The sequence below is a fragment of the Xenopus laevis genome, chromosome 1L (assembly GCF_017654675.1).
Source record: "Xenopus laevis strain J_2021 chromosome 1L, Xenopus_laevis_v10.1, whole genome shotgun sequence".
Lineage (NCBI taxonomy): Eukaryota > Metazoa > Chordata > Amphibia > Anura > Pipidae > Xenopus > Xenopus laevis.
The window spans coordinates 125,800,177-125,816,593 of NC_054371.1; the positions used below are offsets into that span (position 1 = coordinate 125,800,177).

A 16,417-nucleotide genomic window follows, 5' to 3' on the forward strand; every position below is an offset into this window, starting at 1 on the left:
ATTAACATAAATATAAATAGTTCTGTTTGTAAATTAGCATTTTCTCTGCTGGGTTCATGTGTAGTGATGGGCGAATTTATTCGCCAGGCGTGAATTCACAGCAAATTTGCGCGATTCGCCACTGGCGAATAAATTCGCACATTTTTTGCCGTTTCGCGAATTTTGCAAATTTTTCGGTGAAGCAAAAAGTCGCAAATTCGCCCATCACTATTCATGTATGGCTATTCTGTTGATTTTTGTGTATAAATGTACAAATAGCTTTAACACAATTCCACAATTGTCACCATTCCGGGCAAACCTTCACGTTTAGAAGAGGAATAGTGCTTCCCAGATAAGCATAGTGGAAGGGGGGAAGCTTTGCCCGGGTTAGGCAGGCCTTAGTCTGTGGAAGGGGCATGTTTGGTGGAGGAAGAAAGGAGGGGTTACCAGGCAGAGTGGAATCCAGCGGGAATCAGTGGCATCCATTTTACAGCAAGCAGCGAGGTGTAAGCAGCACCCACCATCCCGCCCTTATTATAGTTCTAGAAGGGGTACGTCAGCATGTATTCAGCTAGGGCAGCTGGGGAGCGGGAGAATGCTTGCCAGTGTGGGTAATGGGGCTGTAGTCCCCTATCTGTGTTGGTGCGGGCCCCTGGAGGTAAAGTCGAGTGGGGCCATTTGCTACTACTTGCCCATCCAGGGCAGCACCCGGGTGGCTGGCATGGCAGTGGCCTGGTCACTCTGTGGAGCAACCAGTTAGGCAAGCATTCCCGTGGAATTACTGTTATGTTACAGTTATGTGTGGTTAATATATCTATATATATTAATGTTTAATAAAGCTGCAGCCTTTGAATTCCATCTTGGGCTTCAAGTGTCTTTATTGGGATCCATAGGACACAAAAGGGGGGAGAGGTCAAGTGGAATACAGGTAAGACGGCGGCCTTAATGCTGCCCGGGTCATAATTTAGCAGAACCTGGGTGTGGATTACTTTATTTCTTGTTCATGATTTGGTATAACAAGGTGTGGCCAACAGAACTGAGTCTTGGCCTAAACTATCCACATTTCCCAAAATAAATAAATAATGAACAGAAATAGCAAGAATCTACAGGACACATGCAAAGTTGTATATACCAGGTTTTTTTTTATCTTTTATCAGGTATCAAATATATATTTGAATGCAATCATTGAATACGACCATTTAGAATTTTCTGCATGTCTACAAAACTCCATGACCACTGCATAGAGTAAAAATCAATTGTAAAAAATGCCAAATGAATGCACAGAAAAATAAAAGAAATGATCCATCTGCTCCCCCAACAAAAATTCACTGGTTCTTTTTATGTTTCTCAGTAATTCAAGTATTGCATCAAAATGTTAATGCTCACAATGGGCCTGCAATGAAAATGTTTATATACTGTACATAAAAACACTGCTGTGTTCAGAGCTTTATTTGCAAAAGCAGCATTAATGTCTTTAAAAGACAAAAAGGTACATTTTCTGTTAAAAAAGCAGACATACGCTATTGTAAAGTACAGGCAAATGGTGTTCTATAAACCATTTGTGCCAAATTTTAAAGACTGAGACACGTTGACTTAAGTCAGTGTAGTCAAAGTCTAGAACCATGAAGGGAGGGTATCAGATGAAGGAAGTGTTCTCATACTACTTAGAATTGAATGAGCTTACTTCTTAGAATAAGATAAGCTTATTCCCAGCTAAAATTTAAAGCAATGCGAAGCCAATGAGAAATTGAGACCAATGAGAAGCCAATGAGAAATTGAGACCAATTAGAAGCCAATGAGATATTGAGACCAATGAGAAGCCAATGAGAAATTGAGACCAATGAGAAGCCAATGAGAAATTGAGACCAATGAGAAGCCAATAAGAATTTGAGATCATTGAAAAGCCAAAAAGAAATTGAGACCAATGAGAAGCCACAAAGAATATGACCAATGAATGCACACAGTAAATGAGCCTGTTGTTGGTTGGTTATAGTTTACACAACTCTTATGACAATATTTGGCATATTATATTAATGGGTTAGTTGATTAAAAAAACTGTATTTTGCAGAATACATTACTTACAAGTATTAAGTGGTTTCAAAATTGTTTGTAATCATAATTGCTATTGAAAACAGTATGTGTCTAAATATAAGGCTGAGGAAAGCCAGAGTTTATAATTCTGTGACTTACCAGGGATTCTGGAAAGTTCAGTGGAAACACAAGGAGCAGTAACTACTCAATTTATGTTGGTTTTAACAGAATGTTCCAGCAGCTGTCTTGTGCTTTTAGGGTAGAGGTCTCCTAGGTCATTTTGTAATGATGAATATTTGGCATAAAGTCTGACTACCTTAAATACCTTAACATGGTTTAGAAACATAGCATTGATTCAAATAAATAATTTTCTTCATGTCTTGTAATAATTTTCAATATCTCCAGTACTTAAATACTGAACAGAACATGCTAAACAATATAGTACAATACAGTCATAAATTGGTGAATATTTATATTTTATAGCAAAATACAAGATCAAGGAAGGGCCAGACCAGTTAATAGTTCCCACACATTTTTTTTCTTAAAGAAAATAAAAAATGGGATTCCATTGCTTAGCGGTAGGGTTCTTGGTTGAACGCCTAATGCATTCTTGAATTAATTTGCAAATTCCCAAATTCTTCAAATAGAGCTGTAATGTTGTAAAACCTCATTGTGAGATGATAACCTAATAATGTTTGCCAAGTGCTAGAGTTTAATAACACAAGTACCTGTCTTCTGGGAGTCTCAGACTAACATCGTTTTCACATTTGACATGGGAAGGATTGTTAATAGTGTCAGTTTTCAGCCTTCATCAAAACAAAATAAACAGGGCTATAAAACGGAAAGTATCCAGCTACACAGTCCTCTGTGTCTTAAATGACATTTTATGTGAATTTCTGAATAGAATTTCAGTGATGCTGCAATAAAGAAAATACTCAAGATCATGTATATGCATACAGTATATACATAATCACCTCTTTAGAGGCCACTCCTTTATTCTAACCAGCACCTAGGAGTTAAAAGAGCAGGTAGGATAGTCAGGATATGGAGGAAGAGTATTTATTTTTATCCCATCCCAACAGAGGATACAATATTACTACACTTCTGGATAAGTAATACACCATCAGTACTAACCGCTTACAACACACACACACATTCCACATCATGGAAGGGAAAGTTGTGCATCAATGGACCACCCAGTAGGGTAACACTATAAATCCTCCCATTTTCAGTTTTTAAATAGTGCTCACCTGGGCATGGTATGGCAGAATTAGACATCAGTTATATGACTCCACCCCTCCCATCCCCCAGGAGGTTTCCATGACTTTTTGTGTCTGTGTATCAGCACTGATATTGTTTATTGTTTAAAACTGGAAAGTCATTGTCTCAAATTCAGGCATGGGACCTGTTATTCAGAATGCTCAGGACTAGAGGTTTTCTGGATTTGGGAAACAAAATTAAAAAAAATAATCAAACACAACAGGGTGGTTTTACCTCCAATAAGCATTCATTATATCATAGTTGGGATCAATTACAATATACTGTTATATTATTATAGAGAAAAAGGAAATCATTTTTAAAACTCTTTCAAATAATGGATCCGGAAAAAAATGCTTACACTGTAAACATAACCCTAGTCACCAGTCAAACTAAAGAACATTATATTATAGTGGGGTATATACAAGGTGATGGATTACTTACTGATGCACAGTTCACCTTCAAAACACATATTTTCAAATTATTTACAATAATGATTTTTTTTGGTCACTTTTGCACCTGGAATGCACATATAACAGTTTAATCTTCTTTAACCCTTTCAGTGTCTGGGTTCCTTTTATTATACCATGCTACATGCTGCTAGTACATAGACATTGATCTAAGGGGATCCCTAAACCACAAAATCTAAAGCATTAGCAGGATTGTGCTTTAATGCAGGTACTGTATATTTTAAGAACTAGAAGGGTTAAACTAGCGTTAAGATTAAGCTACAGAAATAACTAAAAATATATAGTTATAGCTATCACAGCAGTGAATCTACGGTTTTAGTTCTCCCGCTGTTTGTATTAATGACATAGAGTATATTTTCAGGTTCCCTGGTAATAAAATACAAAGATAAAACATGCAGAACAAAGACTAAACTGCTAATGCCAAAAAGATGATTATAATTTGGCTGGCTCAAAAGTCAAGGAAATACTAAGCACCTTAAAGGAATCACTGAAAAAGCAGAAAAAACCATGATCCGTTACAGCGTTATTTTTTTGTTAAATATCTCGGATACAGGTTGATACTTTTGGCGAAACCAGTGATTTACTGTTTTGTCCTTCAGCAGTTATGATGGCTTTAAACTTCCGTCCTTTAAAGGATGCTATTTTCCAAATAAAAAAAGAAATTGATTTATTTAATGAAATAGCTGAGCCAGTGGTGAGCTTTATCGATGTGGAAAAACTGTGAGATTAAATGTTTCAGTTGCAATAGGTTATTCTTTATATTTATGACAGTCAGCAAAAGTGAACACAAGGAGACTAGAATGTTCTTGGGGATGTTATAAATCACACATTGTTATGTCCTTATAATGCTCGCATAGCTGAAGGACCAACACTTTTTATTATAGTGTGACCTGACAGATTTTTGCTTCAGTACACCTGTGTAAATTACTTTCTTATTGTTATCACATATTTCATTCTCCCAAACCATTATTAAATAAAGCAGAAATGTCCATCTGGTAGACTTGAGATATTGCTGTTGGGATAGTATGAATAATGGAGCGGAGGAAATCGTAAACTCCATGGCTGATATATTACAGTATGCCTCTGTATGTTATGTAGAAATTGGCTTAATGAACTCAATGATTGCTTCTTTGACATCAGATTACAGTGATGTAATACCCATTCTGTTATGAAATAATTAACCAGGGTCAGGAATACTTTGGCCATAACAGTTTGAATAATGTTGATTATTGTTTATATCTCTAGTAGCAGTTTATTCTAGGGATGTTCAACCAGATAGTTTCACTGCAACTCCCAAAAACATATTCAGGTGCTAAAAGGTACATGTTTTACAGCTATAGGATCTATTAACCAGAAACCCCTTATCCAGAAAGCTCCGATTTAAGGGAAGGACATCTTGAGTAAAATCCATTTTACTGAAATAATTCAAATTTTTAAAAATTATTTCCTTTTTCTCTGTACTAATAAAACAGTACCCAGCTCATATATAAAAAATATATAAACAAACCTAATGGGTTTATTTAATATATAATACACAAAAGCCATGAATATCTTGTAAATTATATCCTTATAAACGGTGAGTTTTGATGTCATCAGTTATAAACGGTGAGTTCTGATGTCATTTCTGTCACATGACTCGCTGAAATTTGTGTATTATAATAAATAAAGTACCCCCAGTTGCAAAATATGAGGATATTAGAAGTTACCTCGGAGTTTCATGACCTTTATAAAAACACTCGGCCTTCGGCCTCGTGTTTTTATATGGTCATGAAACTCCTCGGTAACTTATAATATCCTTATAATTTACAAGAGGGGGTACTTTATTCACTATATAATATTTTTTAAGCAGATTTAAGGTATTGAGATCCAAATTATGGAAAAAAACCCTTATCCGGAAAACCCCAGGTCCCAAGCTTTCTGCATACAGGTCCCATACCTGTTTATTATTTATTTGCTACCTAGTTTCAATTACATTAAAGGTAGAATAAAGATATGCCAGCTTGCAGAAGTTAAATATAAGAAGTATAATAGCAAATACTCATTATATTGTGCAGTTAATACCAGAGACAATGCATTGAGAATAAATTTAGTATATGTGGCTGTAAAATGAATGTATAGTTTGAATAGATGAATTCATGAATAATATAAAATAAAACATTTTAAAAGTAGACCAGTACAACTTATCTAACACATATTTGTGAGTCTGGAAAATGGTTTGAACCAGCAGAGCTTCTCAGGTGAACTGCTGACTCCCCCACTGCTTGTAGTATGTAACTAATGTCTATAACAGTTATCCTGCTTACTGCTTGGCCTTGCTATACACTCATGGGTTTGTATAGCTTCTAATTTCAGTCTGTGAAACTCACAGATGGAATCGCTACTGGTTCTCTCTATAACAAGGACACCTGAAAATATTGGCATGTAATGAGTGTCTCCAGATGCTTGCATTTGTCTGGTCTGGGAAGCTTTCTATGGTGTTTCACAAAATGATCAATTGGAACTTCTGTTAAAAGCATTCAGCTGTATAACTAAACCTCAATGCCACTGTGGGGTATAACCGAATTAAGTCCAGACAGTTGAGGACTCAGGAGTATGGAATGTCTCCAATAACACTACAATAATCAGTAACAAGGTTTTGAACCTAACTTGATTTGGATTGCAGCCAGCACAGCACATACAAAAACAGAAACACTGAGGAAAACAGAAATACATTGCAAAGATTTTCATTTTGCTTAAATGCACATAAATATTATCTGAGATCTTGCCTATGCTTAAACGCAGAATACGGTGCTCATGTGATAGAGAATCGAATACCGCAGATTTCCCCTCTATCAACTTATAGAGAGTTTCTTTTATGGTATAAAGCCACAAATCAATCATGTGAATCACTTTGGACAAGTGAACCCTTGAACCAGTGGAACTTATCAGTAAATTCGGGAGATTAATGAGCCTGTTCATTCAGCTGTACTGATGGATTACTCTGAGAAGATGAGAAAACCTGAGATCTGAGAGCAGAAGCACCCAGCTGCTGGGGATGTCAGAAGTTATGGTTCAAAACTAGCAGGGTGCATGCAGGATGGGTGTGCGGGCAACTTTATTGGGGCAGTATAGTTAAATTACAGAGGGAGAATATTAATTCATTTTGATATGCAGTATAGTTCAAAAAGGTGCTGAATTGACAAGTGTACATGCCCATAGAAACAAATAAACAATTAAGCTACTATAACACATAACGGAGAATACACTGATCCGCTGCCTTCCACTCAGTCTTTAGTATGTTGTGCTTGCTAGTGCATTCTAAAGACATGGGGGCAGATTTACTAAAGGGTGAATTGTCGCCAGAGACCGACTCGCACCCATCGCTACACTTCGGCAGGCACGAACGCATTCAGACTATGCTAATTCACTAAAATGTGAGTTTCGTGTAGGCGCCGAACACTGGCGACTTTCACTAGCGTTACTTTGGCAAATGTTTGCTAGCGTTTATTTCTGCCTAGCGAAACTTCGCTAGGGATCTTGTGCTCAGGTCAATTTGCATAGGGCGGGAAATTAAAAATGTAAAATTTGTATGGACGTCTTTATGTTAAATGTTGGTGCATATACTTACAAATTGCACTTTTTAAAACACATGTCCAGGGAACCTTAATAAAGACAGTTACCCAAAAAAAAGTTTAAGTTAGGTGTTTGCAGGCAATCAGGCGTTTTTTGGACTTTGATGCATTTCCGGCTCACAGAATATAATGTAAGTGACAGAAGATTGAGGAAGATCTAGCTACTTTAATGCACATGACGATCGGTTTTTTAGTCGAACAGTCAAGTTAGAAGATTTCTGTCGGCTAATGATAATATTTCTGTATGTATTGCCTATGTGACAATATCAATGGGAGACTAGTGATGGGCGAATTTGCGCCGTTTCTCTTCGCCGAAAAATTCGCGAATTTCGAGAAACGGTGCCCGCCCGGGACGCCGGCGCCCGTTTTTGACGCCGGCGTCCGTTTTTTCAAAAAAAAACATTTTGACGCCGGCGAATTTTTGCTGCGTACTTTCGCCGGCGTTTCGCGAATTTATTCGCTGGCGGCGAATCGCGCAAATTCACAGCGAATTCGTGCCTGGCGAATAAATTCGCCCATCACTATGGGAGATTGTCACTACTATTTGTTGGACATAACTTTCGTATGATTGCTGTCTTTGACTTAATGGCCAGAACATCTGATTTGTTCTTTTTACTACTTTATTTAATCTGATTGGTAAGAAGTTGGGGGCAAAAAATAAATAAGAGTTGCAGAACAAAATTGGGATCAAATGACCCTACTCACAATGGCCCTGTTCATATAATCAAATCACCAGCAATATCAAGACTATAGCCCCTACCTCTACCTCTACTTTAGTGTTCTTGTTAGAGAATAATAACAATATAGGATTAACCGTGGGAGGAGGTCAAACATAAAATATGATACATTTCAGGCATGCATCAAATCAAGAATTTGAACATAGTTTACCTTTTAGGAATCAAAGTCTTGATGAAGAGTTTTATATTTAATTTGTAGATTAGGTATGAGTCATTCCTTGGTGGTCTACTGCTTGAACAACCCATCATCCACCTCTCTTCTACACCATATTCTGGCAGAAGATCTTAATCTTTAATGTTAAACATGTTTCCAAAAATTTAGATAAAGATGTAGTTGCAAGTTTAGCCGGTAAGTCATGTTTTTCTGTTTAATATACGAGTTAAATATAAAAACATACAGTAAATACAGTTATGTGAAAGTATGGAGGTATGTGTATGGATGCTGGGTTTTCATTTGGAAGGGTTGAACTTGATGGACTTTGTCTTTTTGTCTTTTTTGAACCCGATTTTACTATCTAACTAACTAACTAACTATGTGCAAATCTGCAGTAATGCTAGAAACATACCTTTATCACACTAGTGACCTGGGCAAAATTCAGAGGACATTGTGCCATTATATGGAGTACTAAAGCAGTTACACTCAGTCTGCTGTTGTAGGATACTGTATTTCAGCAACAGCTGGGGATCTAACATTTGTAGATGCAATCATAAAAATATTACCGGTGGTTTTATATGCTCAAATACCGACATAATGTATCCTTTACAGAAGGGAAAAAGTGATGCCTAAAACCATCTGGGTCAGTCAATCAAATATCATTGGCAAGAGCAGAATAACTGACAGTAACTGGTAAAGGAAATATATTTTCAAAATATATTGATTCATAAATGAAAGTGTAGTTTATGTGAGCGTGTAGTGAGTAGTGATGGGCGAATAAATTCAACAGGTGCGAATTTGCGTTGAATTTCAATATCTCGGCGCCAGTCAACTGCGGCAGAAATTCGCCCGCAAAAAATCCTTCACGTCAAAAAAAACGCTGCATCAAAATTTATTTGGTGTGCATCAGAATAGGCACGCGCATAAAAATTGTTGCACATCAAAATTATTTGGATGCCCATTGACTTTAATGCATTTGGACAAGATAAGCGAGCATATAAAAATTGTTACGGGCGTCAAAATAGACGCGCGTGACGCCCATTGTCTTCAATGCGTTTTGCAAATTTTTCTTCATTTTGGGAAAAATTCGCCCATCACTACTAGGGAGTCATATATCATATACTTGATCTATTAGAAAAATACTGACCTAGAAAAGGGATGGAAGAAGGATTTACACTATTAGTTTACTAATCTCTCCTGACTAAATAATCCCCCCTTTTTTCTTTTGTCCAGTCCTGTCAAAGGAACATACTTTAGCTGATATTTATTCAGAGAGAGGACTGCTCTAGGTTTGGTCAGAGTAACACTTGGGGGGTTATTTAGTAAACTCGGAATACAAAAATCACAAAAATGTTTGATTTTTTTTATAAAATCAGACTTTAAAAAACACAATTTTTTGGGAATTTATTAAACCCTGAGAAAAAGTCCTAAATCAAAAAATCCAGCATCTCAGACCTGTCGAGGTTGCATATAAGTCAATGGGAGAAGTCCCAATGATGTTTTTTGATGTGTGCTGGGTTTCGTGCAATACCCTGAAGTTTTCTGGCAAAAAACATAAGAAATTGGAGTTTTCAGGTGAAAAATCTGAATTTTTTTTTCCCACAAAGCAAATTTTGCAGCAGAGTTTGCAGCAGAAAATCGGACTTTGATAAATAACACCTTGCTGTAGAGATCACCCAGTTTGTAGAGGGTTCTTAACTGTGTAAGATTTACCAGCAGTTTTATTTACATGAATAAAAGCATCAAGGGTCATTTTAAACATTAAGTACTCAGATAGCAAGAGAACACCACTATACTCTATATTTAGGTGCTTTTGTACATCCTGCAAAGACTGACACTTAGGGGCACATTTACTAAGCTCTAGTGAAGGATTCGAATGAAAAATACTTCGAATTTCGAAGTTTTTTTTGGGCTACTTCAACCATCGAATTGGCTACTTCGACCTTCGACTACGACTTTGAATCGAACTATTCGAACTAAAAATCGTTTGACTATTCGACCATTCGATAGTCGAAGTACTGTCTCTTTAAAAAAAACTTTGACTACCTACTTCGCCACCTAAAACCTACCGAGCACCAATGTTAGCCTATGGGGACCTTTCCCATAAGCTTTCTAAGCTTTTTTTGATCGAAGGAAAATCCTTTGATCGATCTATTAAAATTCTTTGAAACGTTCAATCCGAAGGATTTAATCGTTCGATCGAACGATTTTTCCTTCGATCAAACGATCTAAGCATTTGCTGTTGATGTCGAAGGATTTTACTTTGAGGGTCGAATATAGAGGGTTAATTAACCCTCGATATTCAACCAATAGTAAATGTGCCCATTATTGTGGTTTTCAGCAACTATTGACAAACGACATCATATAATATTCTGGCAGTTAAAAGGTGCCATAGCCACTCTACTGTCTTGAGATTCATTTCTTATAAGTTTTGTAACAAATGTTTGAGTTTCAACTAATGCTGGTGGCAGCAGACATTCACAAGTAAACTGAAATGTATCACTGCTGGTTCAATTCAAACAAAAAGAATGTGTGTAGGCCTACCATTCAATAACATTGAGCATATAAATACATTTAAGCAATTTTGGAACTGTTCAAGGTGTATTCAGGTGTATCCTTAACAATTCCATCTTATGGAGACCACAATGTGTAAGTATTTTACTACACTCTAAAAAAAACTCAAACACAATATAATGCCTTTAATTTATGACTCCTGTCACTAGAGGAACAGATGACATGAAAGTCAGGTATTTAGACATCTGAACAAACAAAGTGGCAAACATAACAACTACTCAGTAGAACACTTAAACTCAGAGTTTCTTGTTGACTTAGCAAAGGGTAACAACATGGTTCCCATGGTCATTACAGATTCAGTAAATACAACGGTACCTGGTCATTATGCTTTATGTGAGATTGACAGGTTAATCCAGGTTTATTCTAAAAGTAAATGCCAAACTTATATGGATTACATCTGGTTATATTTCTATAGACTGCCATCTCACTGCCTAGTTGCATTTTCCAATGTTTGGGTCAGTGGAACAACTTCCAATTGGAGCAACTTGTAAAGTGAGTCTGGTTAAAACATATACAAAATTCAATTTGTGGAAGGCCAAAAAGAATGGGGGTGTGACAGTCAAGACTCTTCAGTAGGATTGCGATCTTATTGCATATCTCAAAGTGAAATGACATGGAGAAAGAGAGGAATTAAGGATGAAGTAAAATAATTGTACTAATGCAGCAAGTGTGTGCAGTATGGGGGTGACTTACGTAAATGATGATATGCTGGGAAGTGATGGTCGATAAGGAAATATGAGGTTCTGTTTTTAGATACATTTCCTTTTTGATAACATTGTGGCATGCATCTGAGAGAGCGCAGTCTCTGTGAAACATCTGCACTAGGTGGTCAGATAACCTTGGATTGATCTGTAAACTTGCTGAGAGAACTGCTTTCCATGGTCCTGGACACCTGGTTTTTCAAACTAGATTTGAACTTTGCAAAAGCGATCCCTTTTCTCTTCTTTGTTTGGAAAAGCAAACAAACAAACAAACACAAAGGCCTCTTTATTTTTTTTCTAGCATGGCCTTTGACCCACTGCATAACACAACTTAGTAGTAGCAGTTTTCTATAATTCCACTGGACTAGACTCAGATATGACAGGGAGCTACTGGGAGCATTTTTGGAGGCACAGATCTTCACTGCTAAATGGCTGTGGTCATCTTGAGCTGGTATAGAAGCAGCATTTCTACCCAACTTCTTACGTTTTAGTTCTTTAAATTTATAACAATAAAATGTACCTTAAGATTTTAAGCTGTTTAAAACTTTTGAAAAATAATAATTGGAATATAAAAGTTGTTTCAATGCTTATTTGCACACTAAATACGGCATTTTGTTCAGCGAACAAATATCAATTCTTATACTTATTTTTTGGTAATCAAGTTCGGTCACATGTAAGAACTAATGCACCTCTACTGTAATTTAGGACAAATGCTTTCGTACAGGTCATGGGACTCTTAAGTGATTTCTGATCTGATCATAGTGTACAGTATATACGAATTTGGAAATCACACACTGTGAGCAGGATAACTGCAAATTAGGCTTTTATTGTGCATCCATTGTCAAATGAGACATGGTCTGCCACCCAACTAAAGGGACACAAATTAAACTGAGGGGTTTTGCCACCTGTGATTCAAAATATGTGATATACTTACTAAAATGCCCAGGTGGCTTGGCATATATTGGACAAACGGTTAGAGCAGCAAAAGACTGTATCAAGGAACACAGAGGTAACACTCACACAAGGAACACAGAGGTTACACTCACAGTGGTTATAAACTTGTATTCCACATTCACGTTTGGACTATGCACATTGTTCATCACAGAAGAACCAAATTTAAGAATTTTAAGACTTTTTAAGCCAATGAGGACTACAGGGTTCAATGGCTTCACAAGGAATCTGGTGGGTGGAGTCTCCAGTGTGGTACTATAAAGTTTTTGTTTTACACTGAATTTACACACTTGAAAAACGGCCTTGGTGCCCGAAACATGTCGTGTGGACGCACAATAAAAACGTAATTTGCAGTTATCCTGCTCACAGTGTGTGATTCCCAAATTGGTATGTACACTATTAATACAAATCGGAGGCCAGGGACGGAGCTTCCAGGGAACCACTACTACTACCTACTAAAAGCACGGCTAATGCGTGCAACATTTCTGTTGGGATGATTTCTGATATCTTTAGTATTATGGGATAAAACTACTAGTGATACTACTACTAAAGGTATGGGACCTGTTATCCAAAATGCTCAGGACCTGGTGTTTACTGAATAATGGATCGTTCCATAATTGGCTTCCAATATGGATTCATTATATTTTAGTTTGTATCAAGTACAAGGTACTGTTTTAAAATGAAACCATTTTAATAAAAATGGAATTATTTGGATACAAGGATTTCTATGAGAGATGGTCTTTCAATAATTGGAGCTTTCTGGATAACAGGTTTCAGCATAATGGATCCCCTACCTGTAATACTAATAATACATAATGTATTGAAAATACATAATGAAAAATGTACTAGTTTAACCCATCACCCTATGTTAAATCTTTCTTTCTTCACCAGAATGATCCTGTGCAGTTTTTTTTTTTTGCTTTATGTACAATTGTGTGCTCCAGTAGTTTAGTTCAAAAGTGGTGTTTCCTACCACTTTAATGCAGTAATTACAGCCAAAGCAGTTTAGCAGCATACTATTACATAGTTATAAACTGTGTGGGTATTACGTATACATTTCTGTTTTACAGACATTATACAAATGCTAAATTATCAAGTGCACTATATAACTTGCTATAGATGTTTTAGTAGATCATTCTTTACACAAGTATTGCATTTTATGAACTACATTAATCAAAGCCAGATGATTTATTTTGTATATTGTGATGACTCTACAGAAGATCGGAGCAGACTATCTCTTTTTCAAATCATGGTAACACTGAAACATCTCATATGGAGGTACTAATGGCATTACATAAACCACTTGTTTGTCACATAGAGTACAACTGATTCAGGGAATTAAGTTTGCATTCATTAACCCTCAGGAATCTACAAACGTTTACATGTGGTACTAGAAAGTACATAAAAGACAGCCAGATACTGGAGTGGCTTTTTATGATTTACATTTCTTTATCTTAAAAACTTATGTCATCTTTCCCATTATATACAGTAGGCCAGAATAAGTTTGGCATCTAAACTGTTCTCAGAACATGGGTGGTCTGAACTCTCATTTTCCTTCTTCTTTCTTTTTTAAGAGGCAAAATCCAGTGTTACGTTCACATCATGTAATAATTTCTGCATACATTTAGGGGCATATTTATCAAGGGTCGAATTTGAATTGAAAAAACGTTGAAATTCGAATTCAAAAAGACCAACCGAAATGAAGTAGAATTTTTTTTTTGGTCGAATAGGTCCATATTCGGCCGAATTCGAAACAAACGTACGAATAGCGCATTTGATCAAATTTGATTCAAAGTTTTTCCCAAAAACACTTTGAATTTTCAAAGTCCACCAATTGACTCCAAACAGATTCTATGAGGTCCCCCATAGGCTAAAACAGCAATTTGGCAGGTTTAAGATGCCGAATGGTCGAAGTTGAATTTTTAAAGAGACAGTACATTATAAATTCGGAGTAGACAAATGATAAGTCGAAGTAGACAAAAAATAGCTCAAAATTCGAATTTTTTTTCATTCGAAAATTCACCTTGACCTTTGATAAATCTGCCCCTTAGTTTAAAATAGAACTAAAACTTTAAAATTATTTATTTCTTTATTCTTTACAAAGAGAAAAAAGTATTAGAAATCTAGTGTTCACATTGTGTAACTTACTGTATTTTTCAGCAAATCCTTAGGTACTCCCGGAGTAATTCTACAAAGGTGATATTTCTTATTACTGATGGATATTCAAATGGTGGTGACCCAAGACCAATTGCTGCCAATCTAAGGGATCTGGGAGTGGAGATCTTCACCGTTGGGATATGGCAGGGCAATATCCGAGAGCTCCATGACATGGCATCTCACCCTAAAGAAGAACACTGTTACTTTCTCCATAGTTTTGCTGAATTTGAAGCTTTAGCTCGACGGGCTCTGCATGAAGGTATTGCATCTAGAGTTTTTTTTGAAATCTTGTTTTTGGGATCATTAAAGTTTTTAAAGTACAGGTAGTGGGTCTGTTATCTACAAAACATTATAAGTAATGGGCGAATAAATTCGCCAGGCGTGAATTTCCACGTTTCAGTCACCGCCTGTGAATAATTTTGCTAAACTGGTGCAAAAATTTGATGGCAAAAAATCCATTGTGCTGAAACAATTTGGGGGCACTTCAGAAAAAAACACGTGCATAAATATTGTCGCAAGTCAAAATTATTTGGATGCCCATTGACTTTAATGCATTTGGCCAAAATAGGCCGGTGTCTAAATTGACGCGTGTCAAAATTATTTTAACACTCATTGATTTTTTGCCATTTCGTGGATTTCACGGGAGAAATTCGCCCATCACTAGAAGTTCCAAAATACAACAAATCCTACATAAACAAATAATTCTTAGCCTGCTGTCACACCAGACAATTTCTTGGCTTGTGGATAAATGCAGGGCGAGAATCAGCCTCAATGCTTCTATCAGCTTTCTGATGTACCTGCACCCAGATCCACTGCGTCTGCCCAGGCGCAGGCACATGGAGACTTTTGTGGGTGATCAATGTTTTTGTTGCAATTAAAATGGAGTCAAATCACTTCCTGCATGGGCAACTTTGTTTGTACAGTTATGAGATCTGATATCTGGAAACACGTTATCCAAAATGCTCCGAATTACAGGATGGCTCTCTATCTCCAATAGACTCCATTTATACAAATAATACACATTTTTAAAAATTGTTTCCTTTTTCTCTGTAATGATAAAAAATACCTTGTACTTGTCCAAACTAAGATATAATTAACCCTCAATGGACACAAAATCAGTCTATTGGGTTTATTTAATGTTTAAATGATTTTCTAGTAGACCTAAGGTATGAAGATCCAAATTACAGAAAGATCCATTATCCAGAAAACCCCATTCTGGATAACAGGTCCCATACCTGTATATTTATCTTAAAGTAAAATAAAATCGACTTTTATAATTGTACATTTTGTCTTTATTCTCTATCAATAAATGGGACTTTACTTCCCTTTTCAGATCTGCCATCTGGGAGCTACATTCAGGAAGATATTTCTCATTGTTCCTATCTGTGTGAAACTGGAAAAGATTGTTGCGATGTCATGGCAAGCTGCAAGTGTGGCACTCACACTGGGCAATATGAATGTATATGTGAGAAGGGATACTATGGAAAAGGACTTCAGCATGAATGCACAGGTAATTTAATCAACAGCGGTAGTGAATGAATGGCCATGGAATAATAAATCTTGAAAATGAATATTGTAAATATGTAATGTAGAATGTGTAGCCTTAGTTGGAATGGGTCAAAGTTGACTGTACTAAATCTTTTCATAGTCACATTTGCATTTATTTATGGTGCTGTCCACATACTGGTGTCCAGCAGGAAAACACCTGCTTGATACAGTCCTTTGGAAAGGCCTAGAATGCCATATCTGGAGCCTGAATCTGGCCAGCTACTGTCTGGTTTTTTTTTTTTTAACT

At 36.5% G+C, this 16,417-nt stretch overlaps 1 protein-coding gene across 1 annotated transcript in view; it reads left to right on the forward strand.

The window, feature by feature from the left end:
• The window catches only part of svep1.L (sushi, von Willebrand factor type A, EGF and pentraxin domain containing 1 L homeolog), a 174,237-nt gene that overhangs the window by 11,878 nt on the left and 145,942 nt on the right, over positions 1-16,417 (forward strand). Inside the window, exons 2-3 of the mRNA XM_018257180.2 lie at positions 14,626-14,881; positions 15,956-16,132. Of these exons, the coding sequence (XP_018112669.1) occupies positions 14,626-14,881; positions 15,956-16,132 (433 nt within the window). The remainder of the gene's footprint in view (positions 1-14,625; positions 14,882-15,955; positions 16,133-16,417) is intronic.